Source organism: Danio aesculapii, chromosome 13 (assembly GCF_903798145.1).
Source record: "Danio aesculapii chromosome 13, fDanAes4.1, whole genome shotgun sequence".
In the NCBI taxonomy this organism is placed as follows: domain Eukaryota; kingdom Metazoa; phylum Chordata; class Actinopteri; order Cypriniformes; family Danionidae; genus Danio; species Danio aesculapii.
Genome location: NC_079447.1, coordinates 51,342,474 through 51,367,175, shown reverse-complemented (window position 1 = coordinate 51,367,175; position 24,702 = coordinate 51,342,474). Strand labels below are relative to the sequence as shown.

The 24,702-nt window shown below is 37.5% G+C and overlaps 1 protein-coding gene across 1 annotated transcript in view; it reads left to right on the top strand.

The window, feature by feature from the left end:
* Positions 1-24,702, top strand: part of gclc (glutamate-cysteine ligase, catalytic subunit) — a 34,630-nt gene that overhangs the window by 5,333 nt on the left and 4,595 nt on the right. The window contains exons 2-12 of the mRNA XM_056470882.1: positions 510-622; positions 4,771-4,953; positions 9,915-10,028; positions 13,713-13,771; positions 15,681-15,817; positions 15,893-15,967; positions 17,407-17,523; positions 19,408-19,546; positions 20,544-20,656; positions 21,518-21,610; positions 22,453-22,557. Coding sequence (XP_056326857.1) covers positions 510-622; positions 4,771-4,953; positions 9,915-10,028; positions 13,713-13,771; positions 15,681-15,817; positions 15,893-15,967; positions 17,407-17,523; positions 19,408-19,546; positions 20,544-20,656; positions 21,518-21,610; positions 22,453-22,557 — 1,248 coding nt within the window. The remainder of the gene's footprint in view (positions 1-509; positions 623-4,770; positions 4,954-9,914; positions 10,029-13,712; positions 13,772-15,680; positions 15,818-15,892; positions 15,968-17,406; positions 17,524-19,407; positions 19,547-20,543; positions 20,657-21,517; positions 21,611-22,452; positions 22,558-24,702) is intronic.

The following is a 24,702-nucleotide window of genomic DNA, read 5'->3' as shown; positions in this document are numbered from 1 at the left end:
TTAGTCCCTTTATTCATCAGTGGTCGCCACAGTGGAATGAACCGCCAACTTATCCAAGCATATGTTTTAGATAGCAGATGCCCTTCCAGCACCAATACACACTCATTCATACACACACTCATACACTACGGCCAATTTAGTTTATGAATCGCCCTATAGCGCATGTGTTTGGACTGTGGGGGAAACCGGAGCACCCAGAGGAGAACCCACGCCAACACAGGGAGAACATGCAAACTCCACACAGAAATGCCAATTAGCCCAGCCAAGACTCAAACCAGCGACCTTCTTGCTGTGAGGCAAAAGTGCTAATCACTGAGCCACCGTGCTGCCTCTTTATTTGAGAGAAATAATACTATGCTTTGTTATTTCTTTAGTTTGCAAGGCAAATTTACTCAAATAATGTACCACAGCAACAATGCATAGAGAAACTGCTTTTACGAGTGGGTATTATTTTATGGCTTCGTTACATGTCAAATTGTGTCTCAAAAAAACTCTGAAATATCTTACAGGTGGAGTACATGCTGGTGGACATGGATGACCAAAATGAAAAAGTCCGCCTGGTTTTGAATGGGAAGGAAGTTTTGGAAATTCTTCAGGAAAAGGGTGAAAATATCAACCCCAAGTGAGTAACCGATCCATTTGTTGTTATATCGTACAAAAATAAAATATTGAAGGGGTAGTTCACCTAAAAATGACAATTCTGTCATCATTTACTTGCCCTTCACTTGTTCTGAACTGGTTTGATTGTTGAACACAAACAAAGATATTTTGACCAATGATAGAAACCAGTAACCATTGACTTCCACAGTATTTGTTTTGCCTACAATGGAAGTCAATGGTTTCAGGTTTTCAGCTTTCTTCAAAATATCTTCTTTTGAGAAAGAAACTCTTAAAGGTTTGGAACCACTTGAGGGTGAATAAAAAGTGAGTAATAGTGAGTAATAGTGTTTATTTTTAGGTGAACTATTGCTTTAAATGAAAACGATTTAAAGAAACACTCATTTTATTTTACAAGTCGTCTAGAGTTAAACTGTTGAGTTTTACCATTTTCTAAAAATTTATTAAGCCGATCTTCTATTCTGGCAGGAGCAGTTTTAGCTTAGCTTAGCATAGATCATTGAATCAGATTAGACCGTTAGCATTTCGCCTAAAAATGACCAAAGATTAATTTAGATAACTTTCTGATTTAACACTTGATTTTTCTGTAGTGACATCAGATACTGAGACAAATGGAAAATTCTCTCATTCTGGCGTAATAATCAAGAAACTTTTCTGCCAGAATAAGAGTATAGTTCCTAGTAGAGCTGCACGATTCTGGCTAAAATGAGAATCACAATTTTTTTTTGCTTAAAATCAAGATCACAATTTAATTTGATTCTGTAGATGTAAAATAAAGGTTAATATCAGTAGGCTATTATTATTGTTATTCTCAAACATATGGGAAAATAATAATAATAATAATAATAATAATATTGGGCGGATGTGTAGGTCTACTGTTGATTAAAATGCTAAATTTTGTATAGACTTGGAATGGTGGACTTGAACAGTCTTTAAATATGTCCTGGTTGTTAGTTCACAGTAAAGTAAGTTGACATCAGAATACAACTGTTCATAATTCTGAAGTTGAATTATAATGTTTGGGAAATACGCTTGTCATTTGTCACTGACAACATTATTAAAGTTTTTCACTGGTAAAATAAGATATCAGATTCCCTCCTGCATTATGTTCAACATTATATAGGCTAGAGTAGTTTTACTGACCCAGTAAACATTTATTCTAATACACAACACTTTGTGTTCGCTATGAAAGACAAAACATATCAAATACTTGTCGTAATCATAAGTCTAAAACGTGATAAGTGCAAGCCGGTTTCACTATCACTGTCGAGTGCGCTGCGTTGTGCAACAAACTGAATGTTATTTACAACTTTATTACCAGTCTATGCAGGTTCTGTTCACTAAAGTAGACACTCGCGGTCACGCGCGCATCCTCTTGGTAGTAAACAAACGTGTCACGTGTGATTTTGCGGCCGCGAATACATCATTACGTTAAGACTGAAATTACATTTTGGGGTGAATTACCTTAGAAATACAGCATGTGACACTGTCAAGACCATTCGGAAGTGTTCATGTTGCTGAGCAATGTATATAAAACAATATAAAGACTTAACGACCGCCTTTACGCCTCTCTTCTGATTAAATATATAATTGGCTGAATCGTAGAAAAGCTCTTTATTCGATTAATCATGCAGCCGTAGTTCCTAGCCATATCAACCTAGAAAATATCAACTTTTCAGTTTTTCTGCCTGAACTTAGTACATGTTTTAACTACAAAAAGGAGTCAAGCTTTAAACAGGAGCTAAGCTGAAAGTGACCCGGAGATGTGCTGAATGGGTTAAAAAAAATGATAAAACTCAACTGTTGAATTCTAGGCGACTTGTAAAATGTGCCAATTTAAAAAAAGTGGTCTGTTGCTTTAAAACGAGGTCAGATTTATGCTTTAGAATGCTGTTATTGAGATTTGACCACACTTGTGATTTCGGAAATCCAGAATGAAAAGGAAAACTGGCTTTAGCACTGAATCCAGCGACGTATTCTTAAACTTCAAGAGTTTAATCCACCAATTGATGATTTATTTGAAGGCAGCTGAGTTTCGCTGGAATGTCCTTCTGTACACTTTAACCTCATAATCAATTTAAGGTTATTTGTATAGCACTTTTCACAACAATTATCGTTTCAAAGCAGCTTTACAACGTAATGTCATCCAGTCCCTCTTTTATGCATGTGTCAGTGGTCATGATCGAAAGGCTCTTTTGTGATTCCGCTCTGTTTTTACAACCAGTTGAAGTGGTTTGTTTGGACAGCATAAGCTTGATTTGAGGTTTGACTAGTTATATGAGAGGAATGTGGTCTGATTTTATTATTTTTTTTGGGACGTGTTGACACAAGCCCATCTGAAGCCCAAAAGAGCCGTGGCATTGCTGATTACTGCCTCTCTACTGCACATACTGAAGAGAGATTGTGCTGCCCAAACACAACACTTTCAACACACATGGACCAATGGAGATCACGCTTGGTTTCTTGTTAGTGACATTTCACATTAAGTGTAATGTCGCGGTTTTGAAAAGTGGCATGACCCTTAAATACACGCTGCTCAAGTGCAGATTTCTCAAATTAACTCTGCTGAAGTGCGATTTAGTGCGTTTATGTAACAAGTATGCCTCAACATTAATTAGACTGGCTAGGAATATTTGTGAATGTCTCCAATAGACCTACAGAGCGATATTAATGCGTTCTGAAGTAAAGTGAAACGGCTATAAACTCCAGCAAGATAAAGTCATTGTATGCAGAACCATAGACCTTTTATTTATAAAGTATAATTAAGCAAACTGTTCCTCATAACTCAAAGCTACAGTACGTCGTGTTTGCTGGCCTCACGCACCTGTCAGTCAGTCCGCACCTTAAAGAGTTAAACAAATAGCGCACAGCCTTACTACAGTTACAGAAAAGTTTACGCTGTTAAAATTCACTTACCTTTTAATACGTTTTGGTGCGATTTTTTTTTTTTTTTAACCCGCTATTTAAAAAAAAAACACGACTGAATGTTTTGAATGAGAAGCTGTAATGTAGTCGTGGGGGGATGAATTTTGGTGTGGCGCTCTGCCATGGAAGAATGAATGTAGCGGAAACCACGGGCCCCCTACAGCCGTGGAACTTCTACCTTCCTTTAGCATGTCCAGAAGTCTTTTTGAGTGCGATGGTTAGCATCTTCCTCTGCCGTTTGGATGTTACCGCAGGTGCCTTTGATGGTGCAGAACGTTTAGCTGACATTGAGGGGAGTAAACTTGTACAAATACAGAACAGCTCTTCAGAGTCACAATGCTAGCGATCGAAGATCTATGTCAATTTGGCAAGCTGAATGCATTCTGTACTGGACAGGAGACCACTCAAGATACAGAACACAATGCGCTAATCAGGATGCAGAGCACAATGCACTATAGAAAAAAGCTGCGAGGGCTGCAAAAGGTGAACCGCGTTATAGTGAGGGACCGCTGTATTCATTAAAATGAATGGTAATTAAAGTTAAATGTACTAAAATTTCTTGTGCCTGAATGCTTTAAACTCTCTTGAAGTGCCATAAAATCACATGCAAATGATAAAGGTTCACTCCATTATGGTTAAACTCTGCAGTGACTCCACAAATATCACGTGTTCTGAATTGTGGCTTCTGGTCAACTGTATTATCGACTCAATATTGCATATCCTGTGATGTGACTATTGCAGATGCTGAAGCGATATATTGTTATACATTCTCATAGACCACAGTCCAGATAAATGGAGATTTTTATTCTTCCAGAAGACGAAACCTCATGAAACAAGTCATCAGTATGCAGCCTACAGTATATAGACTTGAGCATTGTGATGGTGACGTAATTCTCTCACTGATTAGCTGTGTGACAACCAGCAGGTGTATTTAATTAGCTTACACATTCTTGGTGCTCTTTACTTTCACTTTTGAATGAACAAGAATTGTTTTAACAACAACCACAAAAGAGTACAAAGACAGACTTGGAGTATCGTGATTTTTCAGCAAACATAAAGGTTTATTAATTATTTCAGCTACTTATTTTTGTCTTCCTCTTCTCTCACGGGGTGTGATGCTGACTGCTCTCCTGTTGAGGATGAATGCTCTTAAAGTGTTAAATATTTACAAAAGAAACACAAATTCACAGGAGGGCTAATAATTGTGACTAACTACATATTTTTCAGCCACCCCACGTTGTGGAGGCCGGAGTACGGCAGCTACATGATCGAGGGGACACCAGGCCAGCCTTACGGTGGGACGATGTCGGAGTTCAACACGGTTGAGGACAACATGGGGAAGCGGAGGAGAGAGGCTTCATCTGTGCTCAAGAAGAACGAGACTCTCCTCACAGTCACGGCATTCCCCAGGTGATTACATAATCATCGTTTACTTAACTCTAGTCAATGCTTGGCTTTAGTCCTGTAATATTATCCAAGTTGTCTACACAATGCCAGATGTGCTTTAACAGTGGTTGAAACTATGTCCTGATATGTTTTACACCGATCTTCCTGATGACCTTTTCCACAACTATTTATTTTCCAAATATAGGCACTTCCACCTCATTAAAGGTATAGTTAGTGTAAAATTTTTAATGATCTCATTGTTTATTCTCCTTCATGCGGTTTTAAATCTTCTGTTGAGCACAAAAGAAGATATTTTGAAGAATGCTGGAGACCTGTAACCATTATCTTGCATAGTAGGACAAAAATGACTGGAAGTCAATAGGTTTTTTTTAAATGCTCCACACGTTCTATATTGGAGGCAGGTCGGGACTGCAGGTAGGCCAGTCAAGTACATGTATCCTCTTCCTCCGCAGTCAGGTAATGTGTGCAGAATGTGGTTTTGCATTGTTTTGTTGAAATATGCACGGGCGTCCCTGGAAAAGTAGACAGCATGTTGTGCTCCAAAATCTCTCTGTACTTTTCAGCATAACAGAAGTGCAAGTTACATTTGCCAAGGGCACTGACACAACCTCATGCAATGACAGACCCGTGCATTTGGACTTGCTGGAAACAATCTAAATGATCCTTTTCTTTTTTGGTCCGGAGCACACAACATCCATTTCTCCCAAAAAATACCTGAAATACTGATTCACCTGACCACAGTACACGTTTCCACTGTGTGACGCTCCATCCCAGATGGCCCAAAACCCAAAGAAGTCGATAGCGCTTCTGGACACTGTTAACATAGGGCTTCCTTTTGGCACAGTACAGTTTTCACTGGCATTTGTGGATGTAACTGCGCATTGTGGTACTTGACAATGGTTTACCCCAGTAGTCCTGAGCCCATGTGGTGATATGACTTCTAGATGAATGAGGATTCTTGATGCAGTGAGGGATCGGAGATCACAGCTGTTCAGCTCAGGCTTTCGCTCTTGTCCTTCACGCACTGAAATTCCTCCAGATTGCTTGAATCTTTTAATGATGTTCTGCACTGTTGAAGGTGAAATATCCAAATGTCTTCCTCTCTTTCTTTGAGGAACATTGTTTTAAAACATTTCAATCATTTTCTCAGATGTTTGTTGGCAAATTGGCAGCCCTTGGCCCATCTTTGCTCCTAAAGGACTAGACCTTTCTTGGGTGCTGCTTTTGTACCAAATAATAATTACAATCACCTGTTGACATCACCTGTTTCACATCACATCATTATTTAACCATTTTACCTGATGACTCCCCTTAAACTGCTCCAGTCACTACTATTTTTGAAATGTATTCATTTTTTGAAATGTGTTAATAAAACTATAGAAATCATGAGGAACACATTAAGGGTAACTTCATTTAAGGAACATTAGCATGCAAATGCTTCATACGGTGTATTTTTGTTTTTCTCTTCTATCATTTTTAGGTTTTTTGACACTGGCTAAGCAATAGATGACATATTTATTTCCAAAATAATTACTAGTTAGTTCAGTGTAAATGGACTTTGTGTAGCTGATTACCCTCACAGGTAGCGCAGCTCAACACCAGCCCATTTTTTTCCGCAGCAGCATAAGTTGTTATATAACAGCACCACATTGCGAGTAGATCACCCACAGCATGTGACCAAAGTTCATGCTAAATATTTTCTTTTGTTAGCTATTGGCTCATTTCTCAGCGATTTGAGTTAGAGGCTACGAATAAGTTTGGCTCTGAGAATATTTCAGTCACAGCACAATAAGTGCACTATTCTCATTGATATCAGTGAATACACTGCGTTTTTGATGCACCGTGGCTGAGAGCGCTGTGTGTTTCACATGAGACAAGAGTGTAACCATAATCAATTGAGTCAATGCATGTAAAAAATAAATAAATATGTGTTTTTGTCTAGTCAAGAAAAGAGAGTTGATCCACTGACATCATTCCTTTAGTAGAGGATGGGGATAAATTCACGAGCAGCAATCCTATTAGCTGGCACAGACCTATTACTAGCATGGTTTCAATGTGACTGCAAGAGTCTCTTACAGCCTAACAAGTGTAGTCTAAAAAAATGAGTCTAGTTTGGACAGAGTCGTTCTGTCTATAATATGTTTTAGGAGGATGGGGGGCTAAAGGTGGAGACAAATCTAAACAAAGCATGCCAATGAAGTAGATGGGAGAAAGAACCTGTCCAGTCACTGACCACACAGGTTTATCAACAAAATATTTTCTTTGGCCGATCACCCATAGACAAAGGCACAGTCGTTGGGACCCTGCCTTTGGGGATCTACCAGTGCTCAGGAAGGCAAGAAGTTTAATGTCTTTGTCACTTGGGCTGCTTGAGTTTTGTTTTAAATGATATAATTAAAACCAAACAATATAACTTTCCACTTAGATATATTATTTTCATATATATTATTGTTAATTTAGAACTTGATTATATATATTTTTTATTTCAGCAGCTACTATACATGAGTTAAAATAACACAAATGACGAAACATCTGGTTTTAAGCATAAAACTATCCGTTTGTTTGAGTGATCTGGGTGTGTCGTATATTTGCTGATAACATTCACCCTTTAGCCCCTTTTAACCACTTTATTGACCCTGATAATACAGCAGACACAGGCTTATATTTGGATTTCCATGCTGTTAAATCACTTGTAGAGTTGTGGGGGGGGGGGGGGGGGGGGGGGGGGGGGGGGGGGGGGAATAGACTCATTTTACAAGACACCCAGAGTTAAGTAGTCGAGTTTTTACCAATTTTGAATCCATTCAGTCAGTCTCCTGGTGTAAGGTGGGAGCACTTTTAGCTTAGCTTAGCATAGGTCATTGAATTGGATTAGACCATTAGCATCTGATAAAAAATCTCATCAAAAAGTTACAGTTTTTATTTTGAATGTTGACTGTTTTGTAATTACATTATGTACTGAGACTAACAGAAAATGTAAAAGTTACTATCTGTTAGATTTGGCTGTATTTGGCTTAATCGTACTTGTGTGGTTCGCCAATGTATTAGATGACTCTAATACATAAAATAAGTAAGCTGAGCAAAAGTCTTACGGGAAGTAGACTTTATTATGACAATGAATAGTACAGTTCCTCAGCATCAATGTTAACTCGTCGGTCCTCAAGTAACTTAACCCAAAGTACTGCCATTCTGTGTTTAGTCACCATTCTGTGTTTAGTCAGCAGGGACCCTCTTATCAGATGTTTCAGTTGTTGTTTTGCTTATACCCATTGAGAACTGAAAAGGCCCACACCCATCATAAATGGGGTCATTTAGTTCACACCTATCGGTTTGTAGGGGTTGAGACACAGGTCACCAGCAGCATACACAGAATTGATCACATCAGATTTCATTCAATGTAAATGTAACTGAATTAAATGCACATAATCTTACAGCTCACCTTTATTTGTATAGCGCTTATACAATGTAGATTGTGTCAAAGCAGCTTCACATAAAAAGTCATAGTAAATAGGAACAGTGTAGTTAAATTTTTAGTGTTTAAGTTCAGTTCAGTTTAGCTCAGTTCAGTGTGGATTAATAATCACTACTGAGAGTCCAAATACTGAAGAGCAAATCCAACGATGCACAGCTCTACAGATCCCGAACCATGCAAGCCAGTGGCGACAGCGGAGAGGGAAAAAAACTTCACTAAAGGCGGAAGTGAAGAAAAAAAACCTTGAGAGAAACCAGGCTCAGTTGGACACGACCATTTTAAGTTCTCCGCTGGCGAAACGTCTTGTGCAGAGCTGCAGTCTCGGTGGCGGAGGCTGGAAGCTGGCCTCAGTGAAGACTCGTCTGTCTCTGGAGCGTCACAGGAATCAGTCTCATGTTCTCCACTCTTCCATGACCACCACAGTAGCAGCTCAGGATACGGCCTGGTCCAGGATTATGGAAACCTTGGGATCATCTCTCCGCTGGTCTTGGATCGAATCAGTGACTCTGCATAGTCTGAGGGCCTCTGGAAGAGTATCCCTTGGTAGAAATGGAGAATAAAGAGAATAATTAGCGTAGCTGCTGTTCATAGTGTGTTTAAACAAGATGCAGAACCTGAGTGCACTGAGTGTATGCTTTACTAAACAGATAGGTCTTTAATATCATAATATAATTGTGCCTGCTGCAGCCATGGTACAGCAGCAAAGTCCCTTGATTATTACGCCAGAATGAGAGTATAATTCCTCGCCAAATCGGCCGTGAATATAGCAACTTTCATTTTCTGTCAGTCTGGATACATGAGGAAACTACAGAAGAATCAAGCTTTAAACACATGAAATCAAAACTAACCGTATTGGTTTTGTTATTTTGTCTTTGCTAGTTTTGTGGTGAACTATTCATCTGTGTGTGTCATTAAGAAAAGAAAAGGTTTGCCCTTGTAGTTTGAAATTGTTTTCAGTTAAATTCTCAGATTAGGTCTGTCTGAGGTATTGGGCGTGGCTAGCATACTTAACCACGCCCCTCCAGCTGTCAGTTTTGACAGCAAACTGAAATGGTGAGCAGGAGGAGTCTGTTAGGTTGTAATAACTCTCCCCAAACCCTTTTCCCCATCTTTCTGAATGAAATGCCTACTTTATTACATCCAATCAGCTTGCAGTAGAAAAAAACAAGCCACGCCCACTGATTTCTCCTTTAATATTTAATTTCCCTAGTAAATGCATCACAATATGAAAAAAAAAAGGATCGCAGCTTTGGATACATGTGGGGCGTTAAATTGAAAAATTATCTAAACCTTTTGTTTTTGAGCATGATGCTAATGGTCTAATCCGATTCAGTGATTTATGCTAAGCTAAGCTAAAAGTGCTCCCGCCAGACTGAGATCATCTGAATAAATTAAAAAATGGTAAAACTCAACTCTTTAACTCCAGAGGAGCTGTAAAATGAGTCTTAATTCCTCCTAAAATTGTGAAATGTTGTGTGTGCCTGCATTTCAGGTTAGGCTGCCCAGGCTTCACCCTGCCAGAGTACAAACCCACACCTGTTGAAAAGGGGGTTTCTAAATCGCTGTTCTTCCCGGACGAGGCCATCAACAGACACCCGAGATTCAGGTGAGAGAATTAAAGTGGCCTTTAACTCAGCTCTGACCTGTCCAGATGAGTTTCAGTCTCTGGTTTCATGTGGAAATGGCGCTGCTGTGAGTTTCAGGAGACGTCTGACCCGAACAATGTAGTAAAAAGATACTGTAAAAAATGAATAGAGTAGTCAAAATATCAAAAAAAGATTTTCAAAACTGTCCCAAGACCAAAATCAATGTATTTTTAAACAATTGTCCACTTCAAATGTTGACTACTGTAGTTCAGTGTTAGTAGATACACGCAATAACACATGTTATTGAAAAATTAAAGTGCTATTTAACGGGAACATCATTTATTTTTAAGGTTAAGCCTACATGGTTAAATTTAGCTCTTTGTATTGTCTCTCACTGGTGTATAAAGTTGTCTTTGTTATTATTATTTAATATATTTTATCTATATTTATTTTTATTTGATTTATTTATTTGCTTGACATGGACATCACAATTACACTGGACAACCAAATGCATTTAAGTGTTTCAGCAAACTTGCTAATTCTCAACAGCTGTCCACAGGAGGCTTGACCAAATTAACAAAATGGAACTATAATAAAACACATATACACAGCATTATAATTCTTTACATAAAATTACTGGAGCAAAAGCAAAGGCGACATGATCCAACAAACTAACAGTAGACTATTAGTGTAAACACTGCTGTTTTGCTTTTAACCACTTTATAAGAACACTACTAAAAATATTTAGGTTACTTTCTGATTTTAAGCTAACAGGTAAATCATTCCACAGTTTGGCTCCCTTTACAGAGAAGACAGATTGACCAAATGAGCTCTTACACTTTGGCACTAGACCAGGGATGGGCAAACTCGATCCTCGAGGGCCGGTGTCCCTGCATAGTTTTGCACCAACCCTAATCAAACACACCTGCTTGTAGCTTTCTAGTGATCTTGAAGACACTAATTAGGTGTGTTTGATTAGTGTTGGAGCAAAACTCTGCAGGGACACCGGCCCTCGAGGATCGAGTTTGCCCATGCCTGCACTAGACAGTCACCATTAGCAGTTGCCCTTGCCCTATTTATCTTGGATGTAAGTTGCCAACGTGGCAATAAATGAAAAACTAAATTAAGTCTAAAAAAGAAACGTGTGTGTGTGTGTGTGTGTGTGCGTGCGTGCGTGCGTGCGTGTGTGCGTATGTGTAAAATCTGCTGTACAAATACAAACACTCATAATGCTTTGTTGAGCATGTTTTGCTTGATTGATGTAAATTTGACTTATTTCTCTATATATTAGCTATTTCTTACACATTATATTATTTTAAACTACGAAAATGTCAATAAAAGTCACTGTTGAATTGAATTTTCAACTTAAAAAGTGAACAGAGCAGAGATAGACATCCCATAATGCAATTCACAAGCGTAAATAAACTAAAAACACTTGTGAATTATGAAATATGGAAACTTAATTAACTGATCTTTTTCACGGTGTGTATGATTCATATTTAAAGTAGTGTCACATTTCGAAAATGTGGTCCTTGTTCATCAGCTCTGACCCGTCCAGATGAGTTTCAGTCTCGGATCTCATGTGGAAACGGCCCTGAACAATGCGAAGCTGTTGTGTAAGCTGGAGCTGGCAGGCTTTAGCAGGGGATTACGGGGAGCCCAGTCCCACAGACAATGATCTTTCACATACCAGCAGCCCAGAGCGTTTTTACAAAGCGCTGTTCATCTGATCACACTACACAATCACTGCTGGTTATGTTACGGTTACTCATATTTACATTAATATTTCAGCAAACCACTGTTTTTAAAGTCCACATGAAATCCTTATATTGTTTTTACATGTTATTACCTGTATGTTAGTGTAACCCAGGAGGATAAAATTCTACAGATTTTTAAGGCTGTGAAGTAATCTTAAGGTTATTTATTTATTTTTATGAGGTTCTTGAACAGAACTAAATCTAAAATGCGTTTATAAATTGAATATACTTTTCTGTGTTCATGTGTTTTTAAAGCTTTTAAAGGTGCAGTAGCTGATCTGCCAAAATGCTAACCGTTAACATAATATCTTTGAAACACAGTCCCTCCCCTGCCGTCCAAAGCCATGCAGTAGATGAGATGACATAAGATGACAGAGACCCACTAGATCATGTCATCCGCCAGTTAGAAAACTTTACAGTACTTTATAATACTACAATTCCCAATGAAAACTGTAATATATCAGCACGTTTTCAGTTATGTAGCAAGCAAAACTTGTCATAATGTGCAATATTTCATGCATGCTCTCACTCTCTCACTTGCTTTCTGTATGCTTAGTGGTTGGCCGGCAGCGTGCAGGAAATACACTTAATACTAAGCCATATTTACATGCTATTTCAGACTGAATATTTAGAGTAGCGGTGAACAATATAGGGAGCACATCACAGGCTGTCAATGTTCAAAAATGAACCAATGTGAATATAAAAGCAACTTCAGCTCAGTAAAGCTGAATATCGCTATTTACTGATGTTCTGTTGGTAAACTAAATAAAAATTTACATTATCGATGCTGTTAAAAGTCTGATTATAGTCACATCAGTCTTTCACTGGGAGATTTCAGTGGCTGAACAACACTTCTGTGCATATAACCCATCCATAACAACACAATCTACATCAGCTCTGCGTGACTAAAAGAGTTTAACACAGAACATCACCTGTCTAAAAGAAATACCTCAGCCATGGTGTCGTCTTTCCTCTAGTGTGCAAAACTCACTCCAATATTGATTCAGGAGTTTAAAAAGTTTTGATTCAGCATTTGTTTTTACCGCTGTCTCTCTCTCATGTGAACACACAAGCAGTGGATCTGCATGAACGTGTGCGCAGTTGTTTAAATCTACATTTGCTGACAGACCGTTTGGGCTACTTATCAGAATTATGGGAATTATTGGCCTGACAAATTTCAATTGGATGAACATTTTTTAGTCTCATGCCTTACCCAGAATATAAAAATACATAAAAACACATGTAGATCATTTCCTTTAATCATTACTATTGGAATGTGAAGAGACTTTCAACTAGCACAACAAAACATGTACCTGAAGACAATCAGCTGCTGCAGCTTTAAGTTTTGAAGATACAAAACCGTGAAAAAATAGCATTTAGAAGATATAAACATCCTAAGCTTGCAGTTTGTCACCTCTGCCTAAATTGAGTTTCTCATCGAATGGCCAATCAAATGCTCTCTAGTATCTGACATGCCCCACCCCCTTTAAGATGATATGGCTTTTTGTGCACATTTCAAAGCACATCAGTGGACCTTTAAGCTTAAAAGTTATTGCAGGGCGGCACAGTGGCTCAGTGGTTAGCGCTGTCGCCTCACAACAAGAAGGTCGCTGAAGGTTCTAAATATTTAAAGAGACAGTTCACCCAAAAATGCTAATTCTATCATCTTTATTTATCCTTTACTTGTTTTAAACCTGTTTCAATTTCTTGCTTCTGTTGAACACAAAGGAAGATATTCTGAAGATAGCTGAAAAAAAAAGCCATTGACTTCCATAGTATTTTTTGTTGCTACTATGAAAGTCAATAGCTGACATTTTTCTGAATAACAAAAGGGAGTTCTTAAATGGTAAATGTAACAGTAAATCACTTTGGTTATTGTGTCTGAAACTAGCATGGATGCTTTAGCTTATGCATTGCTAACAGATCTGGTTTGTTGTTGTGTTTCAGCACTCTGACCAGAAACATCCGCCATCGGAGGGGTGAAAAGGTGGTGATAAATGTACCAAGTAAGTTGTTTTTTTAGTATTATTATTATTATTTTATTCAAACTATTTTAGTTATAGGATTGTGCTTCTGTATTTAAAAGTCAGCCTTGCTCTGATAATAACTCGCACTAGGTACAGTTGCCTTGAACCGCGCTGAATCGTGCTTGTCTCCCCTTCTCTCTCTCTCCCCCGATGGCCTGCACTCACACTGCATCTTCCGAGCCGGAGCACGCTTACCTCATCCATGATGCGACTGTTCAGTTTAATCTCCTAGGGTTGAGTGTCCACATACATGGACAGCACAGTTTAGCTCTTAAGTGGCTATTTAAAATACTTTGAATGTTTTATATTTTGTTACAGACATACAGTATCATCCTGCATCTTTTTTGCAGCATATAAAATGTCCCAAACAATATTTTTAACTGTCCAAAATGGGGGAAAAAATTGTTTTTACTCTCTGATAGTCAAAACATGTTAACAAAAAATATGTATGTGTTATTAATGCATTAACAAACAATCAGGAAAAAGTGTTTTATGTAAATTCCGACCACGAGTCCACATAAATGGACATAATTTTTATCTAAAAGTAAATCATATCAAAGGATGATACTTAGGTTTTTATTCTAATTAGGTTCCAATAAGCCCAAATAGCAAAGAGAAATAAAAAATGCATTTAAAAAAACCTTAAGCTTGGCCTTAAGAGGTTAACAGGAAGAGAAGCGCTCTCACTCAGCACAGTGGATATTGCTTTAGTTATAGTGTTTTAGTGGTTTGGGATGCAGTGACACGCAGTCAGATATTTTGCAGAACAAACTCACTATATTTGGCACTCATAAACATTTATAAAAGTCATTATGCTGCGTATATTAGGAGGTTTGCTGGAGGTGTAGCGAGGGGTTTGCGTCTTTAATAAACTATGACTGTTCGTGTTCATTGAAAAGTAAGAATGAGTAATAAATCCATATGAAACAGTCCCTTTAAAGTGACGTCGCGTCTTCAGTTTCACACTCAGGTGCACTTTTACACTACAAGCGTACTGCACCAACACCCAAACGAACCGCGCTCTGGCACACCTCTTCCAACCGGGCAAGAGCCAGCCAACTGAACCACACCTGGGTGGAGAACTCACTTGTCAAACAAATTGGGAAATCCGCCCGGGCACGGTTTGGATAGCCTAGTGTGAGTGCACCCTTATTGAAATAATGTAAATAGGCAACTGGTAGCCTTAAGTAAATAAATAGTGTTGTACAAACAACATTACAAACATGTATTTTAGTTACCCTAACTCCACATCAAATCCTTCAGATTTAACATTATTCAGGGAAACAATTGGTCAAACTTTACAAAAACGTATGTATTGAATAACATCAACTAAGAATGAACAATACACATTAGTAACAAACATAGTTCAACATGTACTCGTATATTATTAAATTATTTGCTTGGCGTTAGTTCATGCACTTTATCACCAACAACTTTATCACCATTAACTAACATTAAAGACCATGAATAAATACTGTAGTAAATGTATAGCTCAATGCTTGCTCATGTTATTAAATACATGAACTAAAATTCACTAATGAGAACAGTGCTAAGTGGCTAAATGCAAATGTAATGTGTTTCTGCACCAAAAAGATTTCACTGTAAGCAATGCTATTCACTTAGACGCTATAAAAGCAAAGCTAAACGTTGTAGATGATGCCCATTATTCCATTTACAACTGTTAGTGCTCAGAGAATTTAGTGCTAGAGTAAGGAAGAGGGTTTTTTATTTCTAGAGAGAGAGAGGAGAAGTTTCTTCAGGTGGTTTGTCAAACCCACTTACCTGTGTGAAGCACACTTCATAAATGCCCAGTGTTTATTCATATTTTATTTAATGTGTACTTGTGCATGGATTTAAACTGCCCCTTGTTTATCTCTGTTCTCAACAGTTTTTAAAGATATAAACACCCCGTCGCCCTTCCTGGAGGTGTTTCCAGAGGATGACGGAGAAGCTGCTCGAGGTGCCAAGCCGGACCACATCTACATGGATGCCATGGGCTTCGGCATGGGGAACTGCTGCCTGCAGGTGACGCTTAGAAACCTGTCTCTCGTTTGCTTGCTTTGAGGATATTTGGCTGAAAGTGTGTTTGTGACCTTCCAGGTGACCTTCCAGGCTTGCAGCATCAGTGAGGCTCGATACCTTTACGACCAGCTGGCCACTTTCTGTCCCATAGTGGTAAGAGATGTTCATCTGAGGCAGTAACCCACAAAAACAGTGACATTTTAGATGATGATGTACAGTAGAACACTAAACTATCAGCCCTACTGTGAAAACCGCCCAAAGGGGTTTCACCTATAGTGTGTTGCCTTAAAGGTGCTGTTTTTGACTCTTCTAAAGCATAAAAATACTATAATATGTTTGCAGATATTTCAGAAACACGCTAAGTGAACATTCTTGTTTTTCTGAGAAACAATAAAGTCAGATATTCTGCTTTGAAAATGTGCATGATGTTCCAGAACGTCTGTGTTTGTTTTGATCTCTTTAACCAACCCCGCCCCTCCCATGCCAGTTTAGCCACTTATGTTTCAGCAGCCCGGGTTGCCTCTATTGAAACTGAGTATTTCATTTATTCAGTCAGGAAGGCTCTCAAAGCAAAATGAGACTGATTCAGTTCCACATGAGGTTATTAATTAGCAAATAATATAAATATTAGGAACATAAACATTAGGTGAGCAGGTCACATTGTAACCTGGTGTCCTAACAACACGCTACATGACAAAATTTGCAGTGATGAGCAATTTGGGAGTTTGCACCAGATGAAACACAACAGAAAATGTAAATACAGCCATTCAGAAGCACAGAATAGTGCACTCACTGCACTCCAGCAAAATGGTTCGGTTTATAATCTCGTTAATACATATTAAACCTCTTTAACATTATTAAATGTAGATGCGGAATCACTCATATGTGTTGGTTTGCACTGAGTCACAGTTCTACAGTTCAGTTTTAAATGGTTTACAGATCTGAACTGAACTATCTGCTGCTGCTTTCAGTATATGGCAATAAATGTGATGTGAAATGGCAGTCAGACTCACTTTATTAGCATTTAACACTGAATAAAGCACATGAGGTGTACCTGAGGCGATCACAGTTTATCCTGTTGTTCAGCTGCAAGATATAGAAGCCGTTTCTAATATATCAATTCGAGGTTAGGACAAAAACTCCTTTTAATATGGAAAATATTCCTTCTATAGCGCTCAATAGTTGGTCCTCAATCTGGCAACCTACGGTTGTGTTTGTTTTGATCCAGGAATGCAATACCTAGTTCAACCACTGGGTGTCAAACTTACATACTGCACCAATAATGCATATGCTAATATGAACAAACGATAAACAATACATTTATTAAAGTATTTGATCACGTTAGTTAATGAAACTATTAGTTAATGAACTACTGTTAACTAGCATGAGATTGGATGATTATAATGCATTAGTAAATGTTGAACTATGATTAATAAATGCTGTACACGTGTTGTCCATACTTAGTTCTTGTTAGGAAACAGATTAACTAATGAATCTGTGTTGGTAATATCTGTGGTACTGTATAATCCATCTTCATAAATCTCTGTAGTTAGTGTTGTCAGTGTTTTCTGAGCTCTTCTGTTTGTGTTCAGATGGCTCTGAGCGCCGCCTCTCCGTTCTATCGGGGTTTTGTGTCCGACATCGACTGCCGCTGGGGTGTGATTTCTGCATCTGTGGACGACCGTACCCGAGAGGAGAGAGGCCTGGAGGTCAGGACACACATTGGACATACACACTTTACTGTCAAAATACTGACAAATACTGAATGAAGAGCCAATGATGACGCAACATGACGTTACCTGCCCACGAACAAACAAAAACAAAGCATAGAAAGTCTTGTTAAAAGTTTTAGATCCTGTTCACAAAGCAATAGTTTTCCTTTAGGATGTCAGGTTGATCTTGTGTGGATTTCTTAAGCAACTTATGGTTATCATTATGTACTTTTTAAAAGAAGGCTTCACTTTTTTGAGGGGAAATATGCTCATTTTACAACTCCCTATGGTTAAATAGTTGAGTTCTGCAATTATGTGAATCCAATCAGCCGATCTGAGTCTGGCGGGAGCACTATTAGCTTAGCATAAATCAATGAATCAGATTAGACCATTAGCATCATGCTCAAAAACGTTAGTTGTCCCATTTAAATCTTGACCCTTCTGTAGTTACATCATTGGAACTTTACTCTGATTTCGGCATAATAATCAAGGAGCTTTGGCTATTACGATATTGCGCAGCATTTGAAAATATATAGTTTCTAGACTAATATATAGTTTCTAGGGCATATCAGCCTAGAAAAGGGCAACATTTCTTTTTTTTTTTGTCGTCTTCGCACATGATGTAACTACAGAAGAGGCAAGCTATAAATAGGGAAAATTGTTATAACTCCTTGGTCATTTTTGAGCGAGATGCTAACGGTCTAATCCGATTCAATGATCTATGCTAAGCTAAGCTAAAAGTGCTCCCGATAGACCCTGAGATCGGCTGAATGAATTCAAATAATGGTAAAACTCAACTGTTTAACTACAGGGGAGTTTTCCCCAAAAAAAAGGTGTAGTGTTCCTTTAAAATTGCCGTGTAATTATCAGCATAATTTTGATAATTATGTATTATAATGTCAGGATGTTCTATAACAGCCTTTCTTCTATACAACAAATGTTCGAACTTAAGTAATAATAATAATTACAGTCCTGTGGATACATGAAATGACAAGACAACCTCTGTTAATAATTTAAGAAGACTAGACTTGCTCCCAGGTTTGGAAAGTTTTGTAATAGTCAAACCAGTTTGTGACTATATTGTAAGAGTAATTTGACTATAAAAATATTTTAATATGTATATGTTTAAACCATACTGGGGAACATTTTTACTCAGACAATATTTTAAGGGAAATGTTTAAAAAATGCATGTCCTGGAAGAATTTTATAATATTTATCACTGGCTAAATCGAAATATCTTATGACCTGTTATCAGTATTGTTGTTATTTGTAGGATTTTTGTATAACGTATAAATAAATAAATGACTTTTTTTATTATTATTATTATTATTATTACATTGTGCCCAAATAACTAAAGATTATATAAACATCAACAAATATAATTATAATAAAATTTAAAAGAAAAAAATTTATGTGAGAAACATTTGAGCTTTTAGCTTAGCATAGATCATTGAATTGGATTAGACCATTAGCATTGCTCAATTTCTTTAGTTGTTTTTGATTCGGTATCTGCTGTATGTGAGAAAAATTTGAGCTTTTAGCTTAGCTTAGCATAGATAATTGAATTGGATTAGACCATTAGCATCGCTTAGTTTTTCTAGTTGTTTTTGATTTGGTATCTGCTGTATGTGAGAAACATTTGAGCTTTTAGTTTAGCTTGAAATACATAATCGAATCAGATAAGACCATTAGCATCACTTAATTTTATAATTAAATGGGCGTATATTCTTCTAAACTAAACTAAAACTAAACAAAAATACCATAACTTAAAAATAAAAATTAATATAAATGTTAAGTATAAAAAAATAAAATAAAATCTATTGATTAAAATTACGTGTCAGTGATGCTAAAATAACCCTGTTTGTGTCTGTTTCTCTGTAGCCGCTGAAAAACAACAAATTCAGGATTCATAAATCAAGATATGATTCGATCGACAGCTACCTCTCCTGCTGCGGTGAGAAATACAACGACATCGAGCTGACCATAGATGAGGACATCAACAAACAGCTCCTCGATGCAGGTAAACACACTTCCAGAGCTCAGACTTTTAACTATAAATATTGCATTCCTTTTAATAATAATAATAATAATGCACCATTTCCATGCTTGTGTTTAAGAAATCAAAACTTTTAGTTACTTAGTAAACGTACTATTATTATTATTATTATTATTATCAGTAGTTGTAGTTGCTGTTGTTGTTGTAGCTTAGCATAGATAATTGAATCAGATTAGACCATTAGCATCGCTCTTTATATATGTTTTTAATACATTTTTTTTGGTATCTGTTATAGTGTGAAACATTTTAGCTTAGCATAGATAATTGAATCAAATTAGACCATTAGCATCGCTCCTTTTTTGTTGTCTTTAATTTGGTATCTGCTGTAGTTTGAAACATTTTATCTTAGATTAGCATAGATAATTAAATCAGATTAGACCATTAGCATCGCTCGATTTAAAAAAAATTTTTTTTACAATTTATTTTTTTTTAGTTGTTTTTGATTTGGTTTCTGCTGTAAAACATTTTAGCTTATGTGAAACATTTTAGCTTAGCTTAGCATAGATCATTGAAACAGATTAGACCATTAACATTGCTCAATTTTTTTGTTGTTTTCGATTTAATATCCTGCTGTGAGAAATATTTGTGCTTTTAGCTTAGCTTAGCATAGATAATTGAATCGGATTAGACCATTAGCATTGCTCAATTTTGTTGTTGTTTTCGATTTGATATCCTGCTGTGAGAAATATTTGTGCTTTTAGCTTAGCTTAGCATAGATAATTGAATCGGATTAGACCATTAGCATTGCTCAATTTTTTTATTGATATTTGCTATAGTGTGAAACATTTGAGCTTTTCGCTTAGTTTAGCAAAGATAATTGAATTGGATTAGACCATTAGCATCACTCAATTTTTTTGTTTTGTTTTTGTAGTTGTTTTTGATTTGGTATCTGCTGTAGTGTGAACATGTCTGAAGCCGGTCAGCTCAGTGTTTTCAGCCGTGCTGCTTGGCTCTGTTACAGGCATTGATAAACTGCTGGCGCAGCACATTGCACATCTCTTCATCCGCGACCCGCTGTCGCTCTTTCAGGAGAAGATTCACTTGGATGATGAGAACGAATCAGACCACTTTGAGGTATTTCAACTGAACCGAAACCAAATTCATCAACAATAGAAGAGGACATGTTAGTCTAGTCTTCACTCCTCAGTTTGAGTAGGCATACTTCACCCAAAAATGAAGATGTACTCACTATTTGCTCTCCCTCAGGTGTTTTCAAACAGTTGAACACAAAAGAAGATATTTTGAAGAAAGCTGAAAACCTGTAACCATTGACTTCTATAGTTAATGAGTCAATGGTTACACGTTTCCAGCTTTCTTTGAAATGTCTTTTTAGTGTTCACCTGAATAAAATAAACCTATAAAGGTTTGGAACCACCTATCCCTTTAAAGGCATTTTAAATTACATAAACTTCTGTCTATCACTTATTAATTTTCTGAGATCTCAAAAATGAACTCCCATGATTACACGTGTATGGATATAATGAAAATATACCTGCAATTGCCACTAGGTGGTGACAGTCGTGTCCTAATATGCTGTTTAAAGGCATCTTAAAGGGATAGTTCACCTAAAAATGAAACTTCTGGCATCATTTACTCACCCTTTACTTGTTTCAAAGTTTTGAGTTTCTTCTGTTAAACAGAAGATATTTTGAAAAATGTTGACTTCCATAGTATTTGTTTTTCCTACTATGGATGTCAATAGTTACCGGTTTTCAGCTTTATTTATTTGCAATTGTTATGAATCATTTCTAGATTGTCTTTCAAGTCTCCTGGTGAATTGTATTCATAAAAAAATCTAATTGTATTTGTTTTGTATTTATATATTACAGAAAATATGTATCGCTTTAAACAAAATATTGCAATGTGAGTTTTTCCCCCTAATAATGTGCAATCCTGTATGCATATATGAAGTGTAGTTTCTTTTGCATGTTACAGAACATTCAGTCCACCAACTGGCAGACCATGAGGTTCAAGCCCCCTCCGCCAAACTCTGAGATCGGATGGAGAGTGGAGTTCAGACCAATGGAGGTATTAAACAAACATCTGAGGCCTGAATGATGCACGCAGCTGTGGACAGACTGAGCCACCGTGAGCTTAGCTGCAGTTCTCTGACACCTCCAGTCTATCCAAGTAATCATTTGCTGATGATAGAGCATCTGTTTTTAAAAAGCACTGTCTATTAAAGTACTGTTTTAACAGCGTCTTATGTGCAGCAAACAATGTGAAGCTTTCGGAAAATTCACAAAAACATGCTACATTTCACTTCCTAAATTAAAACTCATGCAGTGTTTATGTCGACAGCATTGTGCAGTCATGACTGAAGGCCTTACACAAATGGTGATATTCAATAACACAATATATTCAAATCATGGGCCCTTAATTAGACCTTAGGTGCACCTGTTATGCCCCTTTTTACAAGATGTAAAATTAGTCTGTGATATCCCTAGAGTGTGTATGTGAAGTTTCAGCTCAAAATACCACACACAACTCTCTGAAACTGACCCTTCTAGGCTTTGATCCTAATTGTGTGGCATTTTGGTGACTGTCGCTTTAAATTCAAATGAGATTGTGCTCTTTTCAAAAGAGGGCGGGGCTACAAATGCTTGTGTGTGAGCTTAGTGGCAGATTCAAAAACAAGACTATCGCCCTATGCTAATGAGGGAGAGATGGTCACTAGTGGGCGTGGCTTTCCTCCGCTGATGACATGTACAAAGGAGAATGTCAATCAAAGTGTTTCTGCAGACTGTTTATATCAAGTCAATGGGGCAAAAACAGCCCTCAACATAACGAATGGGCGGTCAATTTGAATAACACCCAAGGGTTAATGTTAATTTGATGTTTTTCTTCTGTCTGATTGTGTTTATTTGCAGGTCCAGCTGACAGATTTCGAGAACTCCGCTTACGTGGTGTTTATCGTTCTGCTCACCCGCGTCATCCTGTCCTACAAGCTGGATTTCCTCATTCCGTTGTCGAAGGTGTGATTCGGTTCTTGATTCATCTATTTGGGCTTCGTGTTTAACGGTTTGATGCACAGCAGGAGAAATGAGCGTGGATGATATTAAATGGCAAAAATACTATGGTTTCAGCATCGATATCGCAGTGTGTGTGTGTCCGCGATAGTCACATTGCAGGATACGCAATGTTGAGTTTTGATTATTGATCAGCACCACCGTTGAGAATACATGAGATGTGTTGAGTCGCTGCGAGTTATAACCATAACAGAGTGAAAGTTTATCATTTGCATGTGTTTTAAAGGCTTTTCAAGAGCATTCACGAACAAAAATATACATTTATAAATTTAATGAAGAATAATTTGACTGATTATTTATACAATGAAGAGTACTATACAGCATAGATCTCAAACTCGAGTCCTAGAGGGCCGCAGCTATGCATAGTTTTGCTCAAACCCTAGTCAAACACAGCTGATCCAACTAATCAAGGTGTTCAAGACCACTAGGAACTATTAAGCAGGTGTGAGTTGGTGGTAGTTGGAGCTAAATTCAGCAGAGCTGTGGCCTTCCAGGAATTGAGTTTAAGACCACTGCTCTACAGAGTTATTTTACATTTAAAGGTGCAGTATATAAGTTTGACACCCAGTGGTTAAACTAGGTATTGCACCCCTGGTTCAAAAGACATGCAAGCGCGGGTTGCCAGATTTGCACCTGGAATAGCTGAACAACAGTGAACTATGACAATGATCGCCTCAGGTACACCTCATGTGCTTTATTCAGTGTTAAATGCTAATAATGTGAGTCTGAATGCCATTTTACATCACATTTATTGCCATACTACTAAAAGCAGCAGCAGATAGATGCTGGAGTGCAGTGAGTGCACTATTCTGTGCTTCTGAGTGGCTGTATTTACATTTCTGTCGTGTTTCGTCTGTTGCAAACAGCCAAATTGCTCTTCACTGTGTGTCTCGTAACGAAGCGTGTTGTTAGGACACGCGGTAACAATGTAACCTGCTCACCTAATGTTTACGCTCGTAATATTTATATTATTTGCTAATCAATAACCTCATGTGGAACTCTGAATCTGCGTCTCATTTCGTAGTCTGTTACTGTCCAGTGGAGGTCACATTTCGTTCACGGACGCACACTTTGAGAGCCTCAATGTATGAATGAATAAAACAAATACGCTGTTTTCCACCAAGGCAACCCGGGGTGCTAATAATTGGCTAAACTGGCATTGGGCAGGTTTAATGACTAAAACAAAGACAGCTGTTCCAGCACGTAATGCACATTTTTAAAGCAGAATATCTGACTTCAGCATTGTTTTTCAGATAAACATGAATGTTCACTGAGCATGTTTCTTAAAAACTGTACAAAAGCACGCACATCCCTCTTAACTGGGTGCTCAGACAAAAAGTGCAAATTATATATTCAAAAAGGCGGCAACACTGAAGCTCCAAAAATGCAAATTTATTAAGCTAAAAAGGCTGACACAAAGCGTGATGTTTCGAGCCCACGGCTCTTCAGCAGACAGTGTTCATCGCAATAAGGTGCTCCTTTTTGTACACTTCCGGATCACATGATCGTCTATTATCTCACAACAATGTATATACAAAATGTATATACACACTTATAAAATATACACCTTAGATATTCAAAGCAAAAATACAAATAATAAACCATAATATTACATCACAAATGATAAAAAACAGAATGTACCAGGGTATAACAAAATATACAACAGAATATAGCCTAAAACCTTTTCCCAAACCCCTAATTAAACATTAAAGAATTATTAATGTCAAGCTCCTCATTTAAACCTTTTGGAGATGGTGTATCTTGAGTGAAAATCCAAAAAGGCTTCACGTTGTAACAGCAATTTATTAAGATCTCCCTGCCAACCCACTTCACAACTTCAATCCTTATGTCGACTTAGCGTGTTTCTGAAATATCTGCAAACATATTAGGGTATTTTTATGCTTTAGAAGAGTCAAAAACTTATAAACAGCACCTTACATCAACAGAAATTAGTCCAAGGCACTCGAAAATGTTGAAAATTTAAAAAGCCTTTATTCACATGGCTCAATCTTAAAAGAAACCTACGCGCTTCGGCAAGGATCTGCCTTCATCAGGGTAACAGTGATCAGGTGCGTTTAGAGTCTCTTTTGA